The 18894-nt window shown below is 52.5% G+C and overlaps 1 protein-coding gene across 1 annotated transcript in view; it reads right to left on the reverse strand.

Annotated features, from left to right (window-relative positions):
- Positions 1–18894, reverse strand: part of ANKRD11 (ankyrin repeat domain 11) — a 127160-nt gene that overhangs the window by 30827 nt on the left and 77439 nt on the right. The window contains exon 3 of the mRNA XM_088172141.1: positions 1163–1307. Within this exon, the coding sequence (XP_088028267.1) occupies positions 1163–1249 (87 nt within the window). The 5' untranslated portion in view covers positions 1250–1307. The remainder of the gene's footprint in view (positions 1–1162; positions 1308–18894) is intronic.

Raw genomic sequence — 18894 nt, forward strand, 5'->3', positions numbered from 1 at the left:
CAGCCTGTATTTACATATCCTGCACTGCTGGGCACAGCCTCCTTTGCCAGGGTAAATGCTGGCATCTTCCTGGTGATACCAGGCAGCTGTTCCCCCCACTCCAACATCCCTAATCCCAGATTTTCCCCCCTCCTAGAAGCCCCATACTGTGCTCACAGCACTCCTGCACCGACCACAGAAAGGAGAATGTGGCAGATGCCACCAAGGTGCTCCATAACCAAATCCTGGCTGGGATTTTCCTGTTGGTTATTTTGTATTTTTCTCATTTTGTCAATAATATGAGCTCAGTCATACAAGGAGTTGCTGCCATCACCGGGGTGAGGAAATGACAGAGCTGGAGCTCACCACGCTCAGCTTCAGCTCCCGGGGCCTGGCAGAAACTCCCAGGGGAATGCTGAGAAACTGGAGCAGGGAGATGAAAGGGAAGTGGATGAGATTTGTTCCTTAGCAGAATTCAGTAGATGTAGGTTTTCATGTTTATTTAAAGGTAACATTTGCACAGTTTTCTGCACAGCTATTGACTAAAAGTGACTGATACTGAGAAGGGGGAAAAAGCTGAATGAGAGCAGACTGGGCTCATGCCTGGAGCGAAATGGGATGAAGAGGAGAAGTGTGAAGGTATTTATCCTTAAACTCAGATTTCATCTCAGTAGTTTCACCTAAGCCACGCCAAAAACCAGACAACACCTCAAATCAACTCTCAGAAGCAGCAATTTCAGCAGAGCAGCTCCTGGGCTGAGCCTGGCCCAGCTGTGCTGCTGGGGAAAGCCAGACCAGCCGTGTTGACAAGGACCTGGATCTCCATCCAGAGGAGGAAAAGCTCCTCCCTCACCCAGCACACGCTTGCACCATCACCACATCACTGAGGTATTCCACAGCTTAGTGCAGAAACCCCTAAAAACACACAGAACTTGCCAAAGAGAATCCTCCAAAGCAGCCCCTGTTGCTGCTGAGCTGAGCTGGGTCCAAGCGGGCACAGCACATCCTGGGAAGGATTGCAGCCACAGGGAAATAAACCCAACCCCACCAGCTGGCAGAGCACCAACACACCAATGTAAATCCCCTGAAAAGAGCCCAGGGCAACCTCCCACCATGTCAAACACTGCCACAGCTTCAGGACTCCAGGCTCAAAGAGCAGCATCCCCAAAGGAAGGCAGGTTACCTTTTTCCCCGTTTGTTTCTCCACCATGTCGTTGCTGAGAGAGAAATCTTCTGACTGTGGTGTTTTAGAACACCCACCCTTGGGCATCGTTCTGCCTTCCTTACTTGATCTTCATTTATGCTGCCATCGCCTCATCATCAACCGTCTGTTGGGAGAGAGGAGAAGGGAGGTCAGACATCTCAGAGGGAATTCTCCATTGTGGGGGGGAACACACTTCCCCACGGGGATAAACCCCCTCCCAACCCCTGGATGGCAACACCAGGATGGCAGAGCACCCTCACATGTGGGAAAAGCTGCAGCAGGCTCCTGCCACCTTCCCAGAGAGTAACAGAGGTGCTGCCAGGAATCACACATGGAATCACAGAGAATCACTGAGCTTGGAAAAGACCTCCCAGAACACAGAGTCCAACCTGTCCCAATCCCAACCTTGTCACCAGCCCAGAGCACTCAGTGCCACATCCAGGCCCTTCCTTGGACACCTGCAGGGATGAGAACCCTGCCATCTCCCTGGGCATACCCTTCCAATGCCTGACAACCCTTTCCATGAAGAAATTCCTCCTGATTTCCAACCTGCACCTCCCCTGGCACAGCCTGAGGCTGTTTCCTTCCATCCCATGGCTTGTTTCCTGGGAGAAGAGGCCAACTCCAAAGTGGATCCTGCAGCTGCAGACACGGCTTGTTTCATATTCAAAGAATAGCCTAGAAGGGATCAAGTCCCACCAAAGAGCAACAGCCCTCCTGCTCTTCATCCACAACATCACCCCACATAAAGCTTCCTGCAGCTGCAGCTCTGTCCTGAGCACAGGGACATGGGGACAGACCCCAGGCTGGGACAGCCCTGCACCTCAGTTTGCCACAATGAATTCCCAGACACGCTTGCAGAACCAAACAAAGCACAAAACTTCCATTAAAAATGCACTTTTGGAACGTGTTGCCATCGTTAGACAGGAGCAGGAGGGCTCGGTGTTCCTGGACTGGTTTGTCACAGCTCCTCACCCTGCTCTGCACCTTGGCCTGGGAAAGCCAACCTGGAGGGACAAAACTCTCCTGCTCCTTGTGTGTTGCCTGGTCACAGGGCTGGAAATGTGAAATTACAGGAACTGCCATGTGAAATACAGTTGGAGCAGGGCTCAGGGACACCAGCTGGAGCCAAAGCCCTTTTAGGTGAACAAGAATATCTCCTCTCCCCAGAGCAGAGGCTGGAAAGCATCGGTGCAATGGGGTGTCTGTGAGGAGTGAGCCCCAGCAACCTCAACAGCAACTGGGCTCCTTGATCTGAGGCTGGAATGGCACAGACAGGAACTTCTCCCCATGTAATTGTCACCTGCCCGCTCTAAATTGCATCCATTTACATTTTACAGCAGCAGCTCTGCAGAGCTACAACTGCAGGAAATTGTCCAGGGAGATGGGAATTCTCAGAGAGGAGAGAGAGATGTCTTGTATTTAGAAGTTCCCTGGAAATCCCTCCAAAATTTCTGTTCCATTTATGCCTCAGAGGCCTTGGGACTCTTTGGGTTAGATTTTTTTGTTGTTGTTTTTAAAGGTGATTCAGAGGCCCCAGCCCAGCCCTGAAGCAGCACAAATTCCCAGACTAAAGCACCAGGCACAGACAGTGCTGGTGCTTCCAGCAGGAGATTCTGCTTCCCAAGGCAGCTCATTGTCCAGCCCAGCTCCTCTGCCTGGGCTGTGGGAAGGTTGTTATCTGTATTTAGGAACAAAAACTTTAGGAACTGAGAAAACACCTCCTGGTGCCCTCCTGCTCGACACGGGGACAGCTGAGCTTGGGGACAGCCCACGAGTGTCCCCTCCAGGCTGCACATCCACGGTGTCCCTGCAGGAGCAGCTCCAGCCATTCCCAGCACCAGGAATCTCTCTCTGCCAGCCATCATTAGCCAGCTGGGAAAATGTGAGAATTATTTTCCTGGTTTCTCTTCCAGGGGCTCATTAAGGTGCAGGTACAGGAGGAAGGAGCTCGTGCCTGGGAGGAGGCAGGAGCAGAGGACAATATTCCTTCCCTTCATTATTCACTGCAAATCTAAGAGGTGGAAATTCGGATGAAGTGCTGGGCAAGGGAAATTTATTTACACCTTGCAATGGATATTAAACCCAAGCAGCTTCGGTGGGTGCTGATGCTGGGACCGGGCCATGCTCTGCTCCCACCAGCAGCCAAAACCCAACCCCACGTCACAGCTCAAAGCACCCCATGACCAGCACACTGCCAACGTATTCCCAAAAAAATCCTGCCCACTCCCAAGTCTTTGTGGCTGCTTGTACCCAGGGTAGGCACCTATTCACGTGGAGCTTCCAAAACCTGTTTAACTGAGAAAAGGCCAGACGGATGCCAGATTAATTCTGCGCCCCTTCTGTTCTGGGAGCTGACTCATTACACTTGGAAAGCCGGCTGCCTCTCCGGGTAAACACAGCCCTGGCCTGTTCCACAGCTTGCAGGGAGTATCACATTTGCACAACAATTACCGACAACGACGCAGCCTTCGTTTCATTTTTAAGCACGTTTAATAAGTTCATTTCATTTTTAAGCACGTTTAATAGGAGTCAGAGGGGAGGCACACATTCCCGGCTGGAAGAGCCTTCCCCAGCTCACGACAGAGCATTTGCAGAGTGACAAATCCAGGGCTGCAGAATGACAGTTTGGCTTCAATCCCTCCTAATTCAGGAGCTGGATGAGCCAGCCCCTTTCCAGGATGCCCCTCTCAAGCTCACCTCCCTACAGGAGACAACCAGCACCCTTCCTATTTCACAAACAATTAACTCAGCTCCTCGGAGGAGCTGATTACATGTGGCTGCACAATACCAAGTGAGCTCCACAGAATATAATCCCTCATCCTTCTCCAGGAAAACAAAGGAGCTGTTTACCCCTGGCCAGGGGCCAGTCCTGGCTGTGCCCGGTGCACACCAGCCGGGCCACAGCAGACCCCACTGCTGGAGAGGCTGGATCCGACACAACCCCCTGGGAAAGGGTGAATAGAGAAGGGGAGCCTGCCCTGGGATGGACGGGCCTGGCTATGGCAGCTCCTGCTGTTTCAGGATGGCTGGATCCAGCTGGGAAGGCTCTGGTGGTCCCAGCCCACGAAGTGTTGCCAGCTGGGAGAGCAGGGATGACACCCAGCCCAGTCACCCTGCTCTGGACTGGGGGTCCTGCTGGTTCACCCTGTCCTGGATGGAGGTCAGAGCCCCCACAGCATCCCTGAGCACCCTCCCAGAGGATGGAGGAACAGGACTCTCTGGAACACCATCAGGAGCAGGGCTGGAATCATATGGAATGAGTCTGGCTGGGAATGGCAGAGTCAGCCCCAAGCACACCCACCCACGGCCGTCCCCTGTCCCCTCCGCTGGCCAAGGGAACAGTTGAAAATGGTTTTTATTTTGCCCAGGGCATACCAAGTCCAAGCCACACACTGAGACCAAACACGTCTGTGAAAGAGCTCAAAAGGCCACGGTCCCGAAAGGGAGGGAAGGGAAGGGGGTGTCATGTGGCCCTTGGAGGGAGGAGGAAGAGGAGGATGAAAGCACTGCTGGCTTCAACCCCAGGACATCTGGGCAGCTGGGAGCAGCGTGGGAGCTGTGGCACCCATTAGCCAGGACAGGCTCCCAGTGAAGGCGATGGGCACACTGGGACAGGCACAGAGAACAAGGACAAAGCCCAGGGACAGACTCCAGCCCCTGCCAGACAACACCAACACTGGGCTGGACAGAAGAGCATTAACCAACCTCCCCTCATTAACCAACCCTATGGATCTCCATGGACATTTAAACTCCCCGTCCCTACCCCTCCTGTTTCCTGGAACCAGTGAGCAAACCCCAGCATCCGTATCTGTGCCATGGGCAGGGACACCTTCCACTGGACCAGGCTGCTCAAAGCCTCATCCAACCTGGCCTTGGACACTGCCAGGGATGGGGCAGCTTCTCTGGGCAACCTCCCCACACTCACAGGAAAGAATAAGAAACATTTCCAGATGTATCTCCAAGGGGAATGACAGCCTTTCTTGATCCCAGCCCTCCTTCCCTGCCCTCCTGCAGAGCAGCCAAACTCCTGCCACTCAATCTGAAGCCACAACAAATGAGCTCATGCCCACGATCTGTGCACTGGAGCCTGCCCATACCCCGCCAGCTTGGAGTAAAAAAGATTGCAGAGCCTTCCTTAAATGCCAGAATCAGGAGGGAGTTGGCTGGAGGCTCCTGCCCATGCAAACCCCCCGATGCAATTAGAGCCCCAGACATTATTTGCACAGATCCAACACGTTTGTTTGGTCTGAAAAGGTTGGAATAGGAACAAGCCTGTGAAAAATGAAAATTTTAATACTTCACTCTCCTTTTAAGGATGCTGTCTTAAATCTTTGAAAATTGCCTTAGATTAATAACTCACACCCACAATCTGACACTTGTCCCCCTGCTCTGGAAAGCAAAGAGAAAAAAAACAAGAGCTGATGTCTTTCAACACACAGAGCCACTGAATCCCAGAATGGTTTGGGTTGGAAGTGACCTCAAAGCTCATCCTGTTCCACCCCCTGCCATGGGCAGGGACACCTTCCACTAGAGCAGGTTGTTCCAAGCCCTGCCCAACACTTCCAGGGATGAGGCAGCCACGGCTTCTCAAAAACGCCACTGCCCCAGCCCCAGGCCAGCCCTGCTGTGAGCTCAGGCTGCTCCACCAATGCAGCCCCAGTACCTGCCCTGCACCAGGTTATCCTGCACCTGTCTGGCCAACACGAGCCACAATTAGTCCCTAAAAGTGCCTGTGAGCACCAGGAGGACGTGCAGTTTGGGGAACAAGGAGCAATTGTTCTTTGTGCTCCAGCCTGGCTCCGGAAGAGCAAAGTCCGTGGTTTTCCACAGTGAGTACACACGGCCAGGAGCAGGAGGAGCCCTGCAAACCTGCACAGCAAACACAGGTGCTTTCCTCAGCACCTGACAATGGCGAATCACAAAGATTAGCTATTACTGAGAGCAGTGCTAATTCTTCCAGCCAGAACTCAGACCAAGGAGAATGGAGAGCCCACGTTCCCTGGAGTGCCATCGGTGGGGATGCACTGTCACCCTGGTCTCACAGCTCCATCCTGTCCTCACCCTCAACTCCACATCCTTCCTTACCCTGGGGACCTGTTACCTGTTTGTTCCTGGCTTTTGAAAGGGGATGTCGCTCCGTATCAGGAGTTCTTAGAGATGACACATCTTTCTTCACCTCTTTGCTCAGCTTTTCCTTTCCTGTTCTCAGTCATTGCCTGGTCCCAATAGCTATCATTTTTTTCACCTTTCCAAAATATTTATTCTGCCTTACCCCACATAATCCTGACCTGATACTGATATCCTGCAATGACTGGCTTGGGCAAAGCTTACTGCTCTCTCACACATCAGCCAAGTAAACTCACTAAGCTGGAATCACAGAATGTCAGACTGGGACAGAAGGGACCAGGGTGCTCCAAACCCTGCCCAACCTGGCCTTAAACACTTCCAGGGATGGAGCAGCCACAGCTGCTCTGGACACCCTGTGCCAGGGCCTCCCCACCCTCACCGTAACAAAATATAATGACCTGCAGCCTAAGTGACTTAAATGAAACTAAATTAAATAGTATTACTGAATTACAGCAGCTGTTAGTATTTCAATCTTTTGTGGGACAGACGCCCCTTCCCAGAGTTCCTCAGGACCTGCAGAAAACAACACAGTGGAGCAGCTGGGGCTGCACATGGATGGGCACCCAGGTCTCCAAGGATCACCATGAAGATGATGCTCATGACCTTGGCTGGGAACCATGAACATCCAGCTCCTCCATGGCCCTCCAGCATGGCTCCAACATACAAACCCATCTCGGCCAAGGGGTTCAATTTAAACCACAACCCCACATCTGTGACCTGCCAGTGTCTCCTCCTGCCCCAACAAGAGGTCAGTGGTCTCCATTTCTGACAACTCCACACATTTCTATTGCACCAAGTGTTGCTATTTAACAGCATTACATTCGGAAATTTCTGCCCAACCACACTGTGATTCAGAATCTTCCAGCTGGGACCGTTCTCAGGAGACACAAAATCCAAACTAGAAGAGCCCTGACAGTGCCCTGCACCCACAAGCAGCCACTCTGCCTGTGTGGTTTCTCCGGGAGCAGTTTTTCCCACAAACCCTTCCCTCGATTATCCGTGCACAGCTGCCTCTGGTATTGCTCCATTTGGGGATGCTGCTGATCATCTGGTTCCCGGCCAAGTTACAAAACTGTGCTTTGAGTCAGTGCTCCGGGTTGCGGTTTGGGAGCAGGATTAGCTGTGATGTGGAAACCTCTGGAGCAGCACACAGCCCTGCTGCACCACTGTTAGCCAGGGTGAGAAAGCTGATTATGACACTGCTGTCCTCTCCAGGATGGCTCTGGATCACCAGCCCAGATCAAAACTTGCCAGAGAGGGAGGACTCTGCGCTTCTCCCATCTCCTCTCTGCCTCTGCTGGACACCCACCAGGCTTCAGCCAGGGAAGAGCTGGAACCACATCTGCCAACACAGCCACTACCAGAGTTTCTGCACATCAACCTCCTTAAAACAGTGATCAACTCCACATGACTCCTCCCAGTGCTGCTGCACATGGAAGGAAAAATGCAGCCCAAACTACCCAGCACAGAGAACACGGGAGAAACGTGATGCTGGTGAGCTGCGAAGTCCAAGGAGGACAAAGCCTTCACCTGCAGCTCACCAGGATCTGAGTGGGATCTTGAAGGGAAAGACAGGGATGCCCCGGGGCTGCTTTATCCTGGCCAAATTTGAACACCACAGATCTGCAGAACCAGCTCCATTCCCAGGACAGTTTGGGGAGCTGGGCTTCCCCCCGTGGCCGGCATGGAGCCGTGGCTGCGGCTTCCAAGCGCAGCTCGAGGGGTTCAGGAGCATCAGCCAAGCCACAGAAATGAGCCAGACCCGATTTTCAAGCCAGAGAAACAAGCGAGCACAGACAATTCCTGACCATCACGGACCAAAGGGTGACAGATGAAGCAGCAGTGGCTGTCAGTGCCCTGGCAGCGACCTGCGTCACCCACCCCGCGGTGGCACCGGGGACCCGGGGCTGGCAGGGGCTGCTGGCTCGCCCCGCTCCCTCCTCGGCCAGGCTGAGGATCCTCTGTGCTCCCACCTGTGCATGGTCCATCCTCCCACTGCTGGCACCACGGCTCTGTCCCAAGAGGAAGCTGCAGGACCAGCACGGTCCCCATGGAAAGCTCGTGGTGGCTCTGGTGAGCCCCATCTGCTGCTCAGCTGCACACGGGAAGGGAGCAGGATCAGGGATGGGTTTGGGCTCATTTTTGGCTGTTTAAACGAGCACAGGCGTCACCATTCTGTGGCCTCATCACCGACAACTCTGTGCCTTGTTTGCCCCTGGGCATTCAGAATTGGCTCTGACATAACACAGCTGAACTGAGACCTGGTCCTGGGAGTCCAGGCTGCCTGAATTCCATAAATACTCCATATTCCCAGTGTCTATGTCTGTACATACACGAGCACATGGACACACATGCACACATTTAACGGGAACACAGCCCCCAGTAAAACCCAACGAGACTCACTCCAGTCCTGCCCTATTTTTGGTATCACTGTGTCCACATCTAAGATAAAAAAGCCTTAACTACAAACAAACCACGTGACTTTAGCACTTAAACCTGAGAGGAGACCACAACCAAGCATGTTCATTACATGAGAAAGAAACCAAAAATATTTTACAAAAGGTGCCATGACCATCACAATAGGGTCCTTCAAGTCGAGGAGACCCTCGACTGAGGGCTCTGCAACACCAGCTACCCCCCAGTGAAATCCCTGCTTGAGCCTCGGGGGATTTGGACAAAAACTTTGGGATGTCTGTGTTTATATCTGGTTTCAGTCCATGATGTCGCAACAACAAAGTAACATCTTCTCCCAGCTGTGAGCAGGAAAATCCATGTAAATGGCAGCAAAACATTCCTCCTTCTCCCATTCTTGCACAATTCTTCCCAAGACTCCTCTTTCCATCTCAGCATCCTCGTGCTCCCTCCCAGTGTGGGAACCTCAGAAATATTTCGGTGGATTGAGGAGCAAGGTCCAGACAGAACAAATCTCACACAGGGGCCCTGAAGGCATCAGGCTTCAGGGAAAACCCAGCACACAATTTCAGTGATTTCTTCTTATTTGGGGTGTACAAACCCAGGAGTTTTGTTTTCCTCTTTCTTCTTTTTCACTGAGGCCAGTGGCTTCCAGATTCCAGACTCACATTTGCTCCACGTACAAAACACTATGCAGCAGCACTGGGATTTGTTTGCCATGTTACTGTCAGCTTTTAAGTGACAGGGCAACAACTGAACAGACGTGGACAGGTTGAAATGGGCTTGGAGCAACCTGATCTAGTGGAAGATGTCCCTGACCATGGCAGGGGGTGGAATGAGAGGAGCTTTTTCCCACCCAAACCATTCCATGATTCTGTGAAAACACTGATTCATAGGCCACATTAAACTGGAATTCTGTAAGAATGGAAGGCACCTGGGGAGATGAGGAAAAGTCTGGGCCATGAGAAATTCCAGCCTTGTGCCAGGGCAGCACTCTGCAGGGAAGCCCTTCTCCCCAGCACACCACGGAGCAGCTCGGCACGGTGCCAAGGCTGGGCATCACCGGGCTCTGGCACATCCACAGCTCCAGGCAGGCAGGAGGGAAGGGCAGGCAAGCAGAGCAGGGGCATGGAAAGGTTTCTGTGCACATTTCTGGGCTCCCTCCCCTTGCCCTCAGCTGCTGCTGCTCCCTCCCAGCAGCAGAACTGTAACCACGCTTTTTGTACCACTCCAAAAGCCATGGTGGCTCCACGACACACTGATACCAACAGTGGATTTCCTTCCTGACTGTTTCAGCTCGAGCTGGAAACTGGAGCCGTGCTGCTGATGACAGCCCATCACTACTGAACAAGCTGTGTGACAGGAAAGCTCTTGCTGTGCTTCCGTGGGGCTCTGTGTGCCACAGCCAGCACGGGAAACACAAATCCTGAGCTGCTCCAAGCAAACCTCACACCCTCTGCTGCCAGGTGGATGGGGGGAAGCACCTTCCCCGTTACCTGCCTCACTGTGCTCATCTTCCCCTCCAGTTTTCCCGTCCCAGTCCAGCCCGCCGTGACTCGGTTATGGTGATGCCAGGGGGCCCAAGCCTGGCTCAGCTCGGGCCAGAGGGCTCAAGCCTGGCTCAGCTCGGTGTCAGGAGGCTCAAGCCTGGCTCAGCTCGGTGCCAGAACCCCGGCCAGCCACACGTCACTGCCGAGGGGAAGGGACCATCCTGGGCCAGGGGCCGGCAGGGGAGGTTTGGGCACAGCACAAACCTGCTGCTCATTTGTGAACAGTCAAAGCCAGGTGAATTCTCCACAAACCTGCAGCTTTCCATCTCCCAAATGAGCTTTTGAAGGAGCTCTATTGTATACAAAGATACAGGAATGCATTTACCAAAAAGGGAATGTTCTTGTATGGGGGAAACTCCATTTTCTCTACAGAGCTCTTGCTGAAAGTGCCATTGAGAGCTGTAAGAACAGACCTGCTTTAACAGATTTTTCTCTAAGGACATGAGTCCCCAAAAGCAAAAACCTGAGAGCTCCTCCTAATTTTGAGCCCAGTGAAGTGGCAGGAGGCCTCTGGTAAAACAATTTCTTATAAAGCTGTTTCTTCAACGCTGGCAAAAAACTGAGAATACCCAGTATGTGGATCCTCCATCCCTGGAAGTGTCCAAGGCCAGGCTGGACTGGGCTTGGATCAACCTGCTTTAACGGAAGGTGTCCCTGCCCATGGCATGGGGTGGGGACAAGAAGAGCTTTAAAGTGCCTTCCAAACCAGACTATTCCATGGATTCTAGAACACCTGGAGCAGCTGGCCAGACACGTGCAGTGGTGGGATGTGTGTGGCCCTGTGGATGTCCCCAGCACAGCCCCACCACAGCTCACCCAGGAGCCCCAGCATCTTCCAAAAGGCAAAGCTCAGACAACACATATGTGTGGCAAATTGGGGGAAAAAAAAACCCAACAGATTCTCTGCCGCCTCCTTGTCTTCCTTAAAAAGCAAGGTCTGTCTCCCAGCTGCCTGCTGGATCCTCCTGCCTCCCCCAGGCTGAGGAGCTCGGGGTGAACACGTGGCACTTGGTAGCAGAATCTGGAAAAGGGAGGGATCAAAGCCAGGCTTTGTGACCCTGGTGGGGGGGAAAATCAGCTGGGAGTGACAGGCAACCTCTACCCCAACAGCTAGCCCAAGGCAGGCTGCAGCCACACCAAAATAACACGTCAAGGGATGCAGGGAGCCAAGCCTTGGAGCAGGATCATGAGGATCCAGGTAGGAATGGAACAACAGGAGTGGTAATATTTACTCCTGGTCCCCCAGGTCTGTGCCAGGCTGACATGGCACACCTGGCACACGGGGCACGTGCTCCCAGCAGGATCACAGCAAGCAAAGGGGAACCTCAGCCTTGAGAGCTGAGCACAGCCAGCTCCTCCCTGTGATCTGAGAACTGAACCTTCTCACAAACCTGAGTGGAACCCTGGCAGAACCCAGCTCAGGAACACCCAGCCACACTGAGCTCCCCCTGCACCAGAGGGCAGATGCTGCTGGGTGCCCATGGAGGGCTCAGCCCCAGGGGCCTCGGGAGCAGGACAGGAGTGTCAGCCTTTGGCAGAGTTTTGTGCTCTTGGCTCAGTCCTTTACCTGTGTGGTGAACTAGGGCACAGAAAACAACCCAACCACGTCTTGTGCCAAACTGATTTTGCCCCCTGGCCAAGCACGTGCTGAGGGAGATGGGAATGTCAGAGCTGCAGTTCCCAATCACTGCACAGTGAAGCTCATCCATCTCTCCAGAGAATCCCACACACTGGGCAGCTTCACCAGACATCTCCCGAGTGAAACCTGCCCAGCAGAGCCTGGCCAGCTCCAAGGTGCACAGCCCTGTGCTCCAGAAAACACCGAGGTTCACAAACCACACAGCTGGGCAGGGAGATACAGGACTTAAGGCGACAACAAAACATCTGAATTCACCAATGGGCTCCAAGTGATCCCACCTGCAGGAGCAACGCTGGAATTTCTTCCTTGGGCTGCTGACCTACTAAACTGGATGGAACGAGCAGCATCAAACAATGCATGTCGGAAAGGGGTTTAACAGGCTGGAAAGGGGTTTTACAGCCTGGAAGGGCTTTTACAGCCTGCACACTCCGGGCTGGCTCTGCAGGGAGCTTTTCTCCTGGCTGGGTACCCCCAGCTCCCTCGGAGCTGTGTTTGCCCACGCCAGCAGCCGGCTGCCCCGGCTGTGCAAACAGCGGCCCCGGGAGCCGCCGGCACCGCCGCAGTATCGTGGCAACGTGGCTGAAGCCGGCTTTGCAAACTCACCAAGTGTGCAAATTAATTTCATTATCCGCTCTTGCACATCATGAGGAGGGAAAACAAATAACCTGCCCGAAAGTACATTCTAGTAATTATTAACAGGGCGTCAGCGGAGCCTGGGGCAGCGGGAGGAGGACGGGCCGGGAGGAGAGCCTGGCACTGCCTGGCTGCCGGGACTTTGGAAATATAAAATCCAGCCTCGTGCTGCCTTTGTTCCCTGTTTAGCCCACGGATTCTCCATGTGCTTGGCTGCACCTACACATTCTCCCAACAGTAAAACTGACCATAATATCTCACCAGCAAAGCTCTTGGCTTCCATTTGCTTTCGCTTTCACGGAATCGTTGAGATTAGAAAATACCTCCAAGACCAGCAAGTACAACCGGTGACCAATCCCCACCCTGTCACCAGCCCAGCACACCGAGTGCCACGTCCAGGCATCCCCTGAACACCTCCAGGGATGGGGACTCCACCAGCTCCCTGGGCAGCCCCTGCCGATGACTGACAACCTCTTCCATGAAGAAATCCTTCCCGATGTTCAACCGGAGCCTCCCTTGCACGATGTCCCTCTTCCCCCCACAAACACTCTGGAGCAGCCCGAGCTGTCAGGGCTGTACACAAACCTTCTCTGGCAATGACTAAAGGTGTGCACTGAGTGTTCTGATTCTTATTTTATTTTACAATAAAAGCCTCCTTCAGCTTGGCAGCAGTGCTGCTCTGTCCCAGAAATCCCCCTCCCCTCCAAAACTGAGAGCAAACCCTGAGATTTAATACCCTGTAGCACATGATAATTTAATCCAGTGCTGCATGCCTGGGTTACATGACCCCTTCCCCATCCTGACAGGCACAAACCCCATGCTATGGCAAAATATCTTTATGGAGCTGGAATTTTTGCTTTAGGATTCACATAATAGCCTTAACTCTTAGAAATCCAAGCAATTCCCATGTTCCCCATGATGATGTTGCTGTAGATGACAATGAACCCCACGGGCTTTACTCCACCACAAAACACTCCTGAATGCTGCAGCTCTGCCAGGAATTGAGGAGATCCCTCCCTGCCCACTCTGGCTGCCTTCTGGAGGGCACATGGAAAACACCTTCTGAGGCTCCCAGTTTGGGGGGTTTAGTTTAATCACAGAAAAGTGAATTTGGAGGAGAGGAGAGCAGAGCACTCTGAACCTACCAAAGCCAAGCTGGACAAGGTTTGGAGGAGGGTGACCCTGCTCATGGCAGGGGGTGAAACAAGATCCCTTCCCACCCAAACCATCCCAGGATTCTGTGATCCTACAACAGCAGGGCTGTGGCAGAGCTCCAGCAAATCTTCAGACATTATTAGCAAGCCATTAAGAGACACTGTCAAGACAGATAGGCTTTGAGATTGCTTTCCAAGGCAGTTGTCAGGGACTTGGGGATGCACCAGGTGCTGCAGCAGCAGCTCAATTTTCCCTGTAAGCAGCCTGTCATGTGAGCACTGCTTTAAAAGGGACCTCACAAGAACCCACGATTTTTCCAAGGTGCAGCCACATCCTAAACCCGGCCTGGCACTGCACCATGGCCATGGGACTTAGTCAGAGCCTGGTTTGGATGAGATTCCTGTCCAAACCTGCTCCCATGGGAGCACTCAGCTCCCTGCAGGCACAGCCTGGGGATGGAGCACCCTGACCCAGGGGTGCTGATTCACCAGACAGGCTCCTCCACCCCCTGTCCCAGCGCCAGAGGGGCACCAGAGCCCGTGGATCTGTCTGCGCCCTCCTCCCTCCCTGTGCCTTGTTTTCAGCAGGGAAGATCCAGCTGCACACCCACAACACTTAAAACAGACTCCCCTGTGGTTCCTGGTGCTTTTTATCCCCCATGTTCTCGAGAATATCAATATAAACACATCTGCACAAAAATTCTTTCATCTTCCTCTACCTGCCAAGGGCTCCTTGTGCTGCTCTGCAAGGCTGGAGAGTGGGGTGACCTTCGAGGGCTTCCCCAGCCTTCCTCCTCCTCCTCCTCCTTTTCCTCCCACTCCACCAACCAAGCCGTGGCTCCTCATGGAACCTACGTGCTCCATGCACATAGAATCCCGGAGTCACTGAGTTTGGAAAAGACCTCCAAGACCCCACCTTATTACAGCCTCCATGGGACCTTGGTGCTCCATTCCCTGCCACTCACTCCCCTCAGTGCCTGTCTGTGAAGGTCCAGGTCCCCACTGGCCAAATCCAAAGGTATTTTCACATTCCCCTCTATTTTCAAGCAGTTTCTCTATGACTCACACACTGTCACAACCTGTTTTCCCTCAGTTATGTCAAAGTCCAGGGATTTAAAGTCAAGTCATCCATTCATGTTGTGTTTTCTCCTCTTTCCCTCTCTCCTCAAGACCTCCCCAAATAGATTTTCCACAACTGCTCTGTACATCCCTATTCTGCTGGACCTGGCCACATGGTATTACAGGAACAGCATTAACCAACACGTTTAATCCAGCCTGCTTTTTGGTTTTATGGGTTATTCTCCTTTTTTAAATCAGCAGTACAGTCTTCCATAGTTTAAGTGGAATCAAAGATCATCCACACCACCATTTCCACTCTCTTCCATTTAAAGACACACTCAAAATCTATCAGAGAGCAGAGGCAAGACCTTCACACCATGAGAGGGGCGATTTTCTGCCTTTCTAATGTTAAAAAGCACCTATTTCTAGTTCTGGCCATAACACACTGTCCATAAGTGCACGTGTGAGCAGGCAACACTGCAGGTCCAGAGCTAGAAGCAGCTCTCCAATCCCTCATTACTCTGGATGGAAGGAAATTGCTGCATCAGGACACTTCCACCCGCTGGTTTTCTCTCCCATCCTTATTTTTTTGCATCTTTACATCCTTTTGCATCTTTAACACGTGACCAGCCTTAAGGAGCTGAGTTCTGTCCTCATTTTAGTGCGAGCTCACCACGCTGCTGCTGCTGCCATCAGCCCAAGGGTGTGAGTCACAACCCAGCCTGCACATGAACAGATTTATTTAAAATTCCAGGGAAAATGTTAATGCCTCGGTGCCATACAGGGAAAGCCTGTCCCACCCCATGGCACCCAGCCCATCCCAGTCACTGCTGCACCAGCCCCATCACCTGGGGTGGGTGTGCTCAGGCACCAGAGAGCGAGGCCAGAGCTGGACACATCTCCAGCAGCTTCACTGTTCACATCCAGTCCCACTTTCTATGCAAAAGGGAACAACTGCATCAAGTCTAAGGAAAACTCCACATATAATTATCCCCAATGTGCTCAGAGCTAGTTCCTCCCCAGGCACTCATGGCAGGCTCATGACACTGGATGTAGCCCCCATATAGGAATTATATTATTTACTCATTTTAGCAAATCTTAAAATGGCCTCTCAATACTTAAAGTGGCCCATAAGAAACACAGGGACACACCTTCCAGGAGGGCCTGGTGCAACAAGACAAAGGATGGCGGTTTTAAACTAAAAGAGGAGAAATTCAAACCAGATATAAGGAAGAAATTCTTCCCTGTGAGGGTGGGCAGGCCCTGGCACAGGGTGCCCAGAGCAGCTGTGGCTGTCCCTGGATCCCTGGCAGTGTCCCAGGCCAGGTTGGACACGGCTTGGAGCAGCCTGGGACAGTGGGAGGTGTCCTTGCCCAGGGCAGGGGGGGGGAACAAGATGGACTTCAAGGTCCTTCCAACCCAAACCATTCCACAATCCTGTCATGATTCCATACTGATGCTCCCAAGAGTGGCAGCTCAGAGTGGTGGGACTTGAGGGCCAGGTCTCCAGCTCCCACTTCCAGGCTAATCCATCACTTGCCAGAGGTCAAAAAGCCCTTCCCACAACACAGCCCAAGTGACAAACTCCTTAAGGCCACACATCAGCCATGAGTGGCTCAAATGCCACTGGCCAACAGACACAGCCCCACCAGAAGCCATCAGAGATGGATCTCTGAAGCCTCCTGCTCCTGCCACGGGATCTGCTGCATCCCAGACCATTCCCAAGGCCAACCCAGGCAGAAGAGCAACCTCCTGCAGCTCCTGGCACATGGGGTCACAGGGCTTGGCTGCTGCAGGTCTGCATCCCTGGCAGCCACGTCCCGGTGCCGATGGTCACGACTCATGTGGGTCTCTCTAAGCCCTCTCACCTCAGAGCCTCGTGACTGGGATTGAGCCAAGAGATTAAAAGCAGCTTGTGAAACACAAAGTGGGATTGTTTCCTTCGGGTATGACCAGCAGGGTATGCACAGGCTGGGATATGGACAAACCATGTGGTCCCGACCCAGGGGGTTTCCTGTGAAATGCAGGATGTTACAGGTGCCACACTGTGCCAGGACACGATGGAGCTGTGCAGGACAGGCAGTGCTTCCCTGCCACACTGTGCACACCCCACAATACCGGAATATACTGGAAATTTTGGCATTGGAGTTACAGCAAAACGTGGCTTGTTTAGTCCTCTGCTAAGGGTGTACAAAAGCAAATTAAACCCCAAAATCCTGCAATGCTCTGGGCTGAAGGGACATTAATCTCATTCCACCTCCTCTCATGAGCAGAGACATCTTCCAGTAGCCCAGGTTGCTCCAAGCCCTGTCCAACCTGGCCTTAGACACTTCCAGGGATCCAGGGGCAGCCACAGTTGCTCTGGACAACTTGTGGCAGCCCCTCACCACCCTCACAACACCCTTATTCCATGGGAACACCTTTTGCTGTCCCACTGCAGCCAGTCCCTTTCACCCCACAGATGAAGCATGTGAGGACCAAGCACTATTTGCAGCAGGTTTTACTTCCAAAAAGGCCAGCCCCAACCAGCTGTGGCCACTCTCTCCCACCACGATTCCTGCAGATGCTGAGATGTGAACTGGAGATTTTTTTTTCTTTGCTTTCTAAAAACATGCCTGAGGAACGTGTTTAGTTTAGTGCAGCCGGGAAGGACCAGCTCAGCACTTTGGACACCCAGCAAAGGCATCGATTAGGACAGGCTTTGCACACTAATTGCCATCAGAATTGCCCCTCCCCTCCCCTTGAGTCGGGCCCTGAATGGGGGCATTGTCTCAGGGCAGAGCAGTTCTCCAGCCCCAGCCCCTGCATATGGGACCCTGGTGCTTTGCAGGAACAACAAAATCCCAGCAGAAGTCCATTAGCATCCAAAGGGAGGAGCCTGAATGGATCACAAGGATTCTTTGGAAAGTAAGAGTGAAACGAATGCAGTAAAATGCCACATTTAAGTGATGCTCATTGTCCAAATTAAACCATCAGCAGCAAAGACCTTGACTCTCCTTATGCCTTCAGTGCAGGACATGCTGCCGAGCCTGGGACAGAGGCTGTTAGGAATTTTAAGCCCTGGACTGGTCCCAAGTATGGATTACTCCATTTCTTTGCGAGCACTTGATCACACGGAGCTATATTTGGATTCCCAGAAGGAAAGCTCAAGTCTCCAGGAGGGCACCCGTGGCTGCATCCCTTTGCCACATGCAGGTCCCTGTGTCACCCACCCAGGGGACAGGGCTCTGTGGGAGCTGTGAAATGTCCCCACAAGCCAGGAGCAGGTTCGAGGGGGTGGCAGCAGAGCCCAGCACTCTCCCTCCAGCAGTGGGAAGCCCTTGTCCAAAATTTCTCTTTTACAATCCCCATTTAAGGCTCCCATCCCACTGATCAGGTTCAGGGTCTGCCTGGCTCCAGGAGAGATCCCTGATGCCAAAGGACCTTCCCAGCCCTGCTCCTTGCAAACCCTGTGCTGCTGCTCACCCCCAGCTGTTGGCTGTGCGTGGCTATTTTTGCACAGCCTACAGAACAAAAATATAGGGAGCTATGTTAGGTGAAGGCTTGCACTGTTCACGGTGTGATGACAGCCAAACTAGGTCAAGCCTTAGCCAGATTCCTTTAAAAAAGGAAAGGAAAAAATAATCAGTGGGAGAGCAGCAAACTCCTAGGGAAAAAAAAAATGCTTGTGAACATCTACAATACATGCTGTGCACTAGATGACTGGGGCAAAAATACATCTATATCTAGATCTTTCTGTAGTATTAAACGGTAGATTTTGAATTTTAGAAAAATTTTAAAGGATGTTAACATGCCTTGAACTGCAAAGAAGATATTCCATGTGCATTTAATATACTGACTTAAACCAAAATAGAGTTTTTACCTATGAAATGTAACCTGGTAGAACATTTTTGGTGTAGACTATGGGAAACTTGATTGCATTCCATGGTTTCTCCACCATGAATAAAGGTAAGAGGATCCCAGTCCTGGTGAGAAAGGCAACTTGATATCATTGTCTACAAAGGGAGAGGAAGGCAAGTGACTTGAATTTCTAATTCCAGAGGACAGACTCCCACTAGAGACTGGGTCCTGCTGGGTTTGAGAGAGCTTAGAGTGTCCAGTCTGGAGAAGAATCTGGGGAGACCTTAGGGCCAC

Source organism: Sturnus vulgaris, chromosome 12, assembly GCF_052056855.1.
Source record: "Sturnus vulgaris isolate bStuVul1 chromosome 12, bStuVul1.hap1, whole genome shotgun sequence".
NCBI classification, from domain to species: Eukaryota; Metazoa; Chordata; class Aves; order Passeriformes; family Sturnidae; genus Sturnus; species Sturnus vulgaris.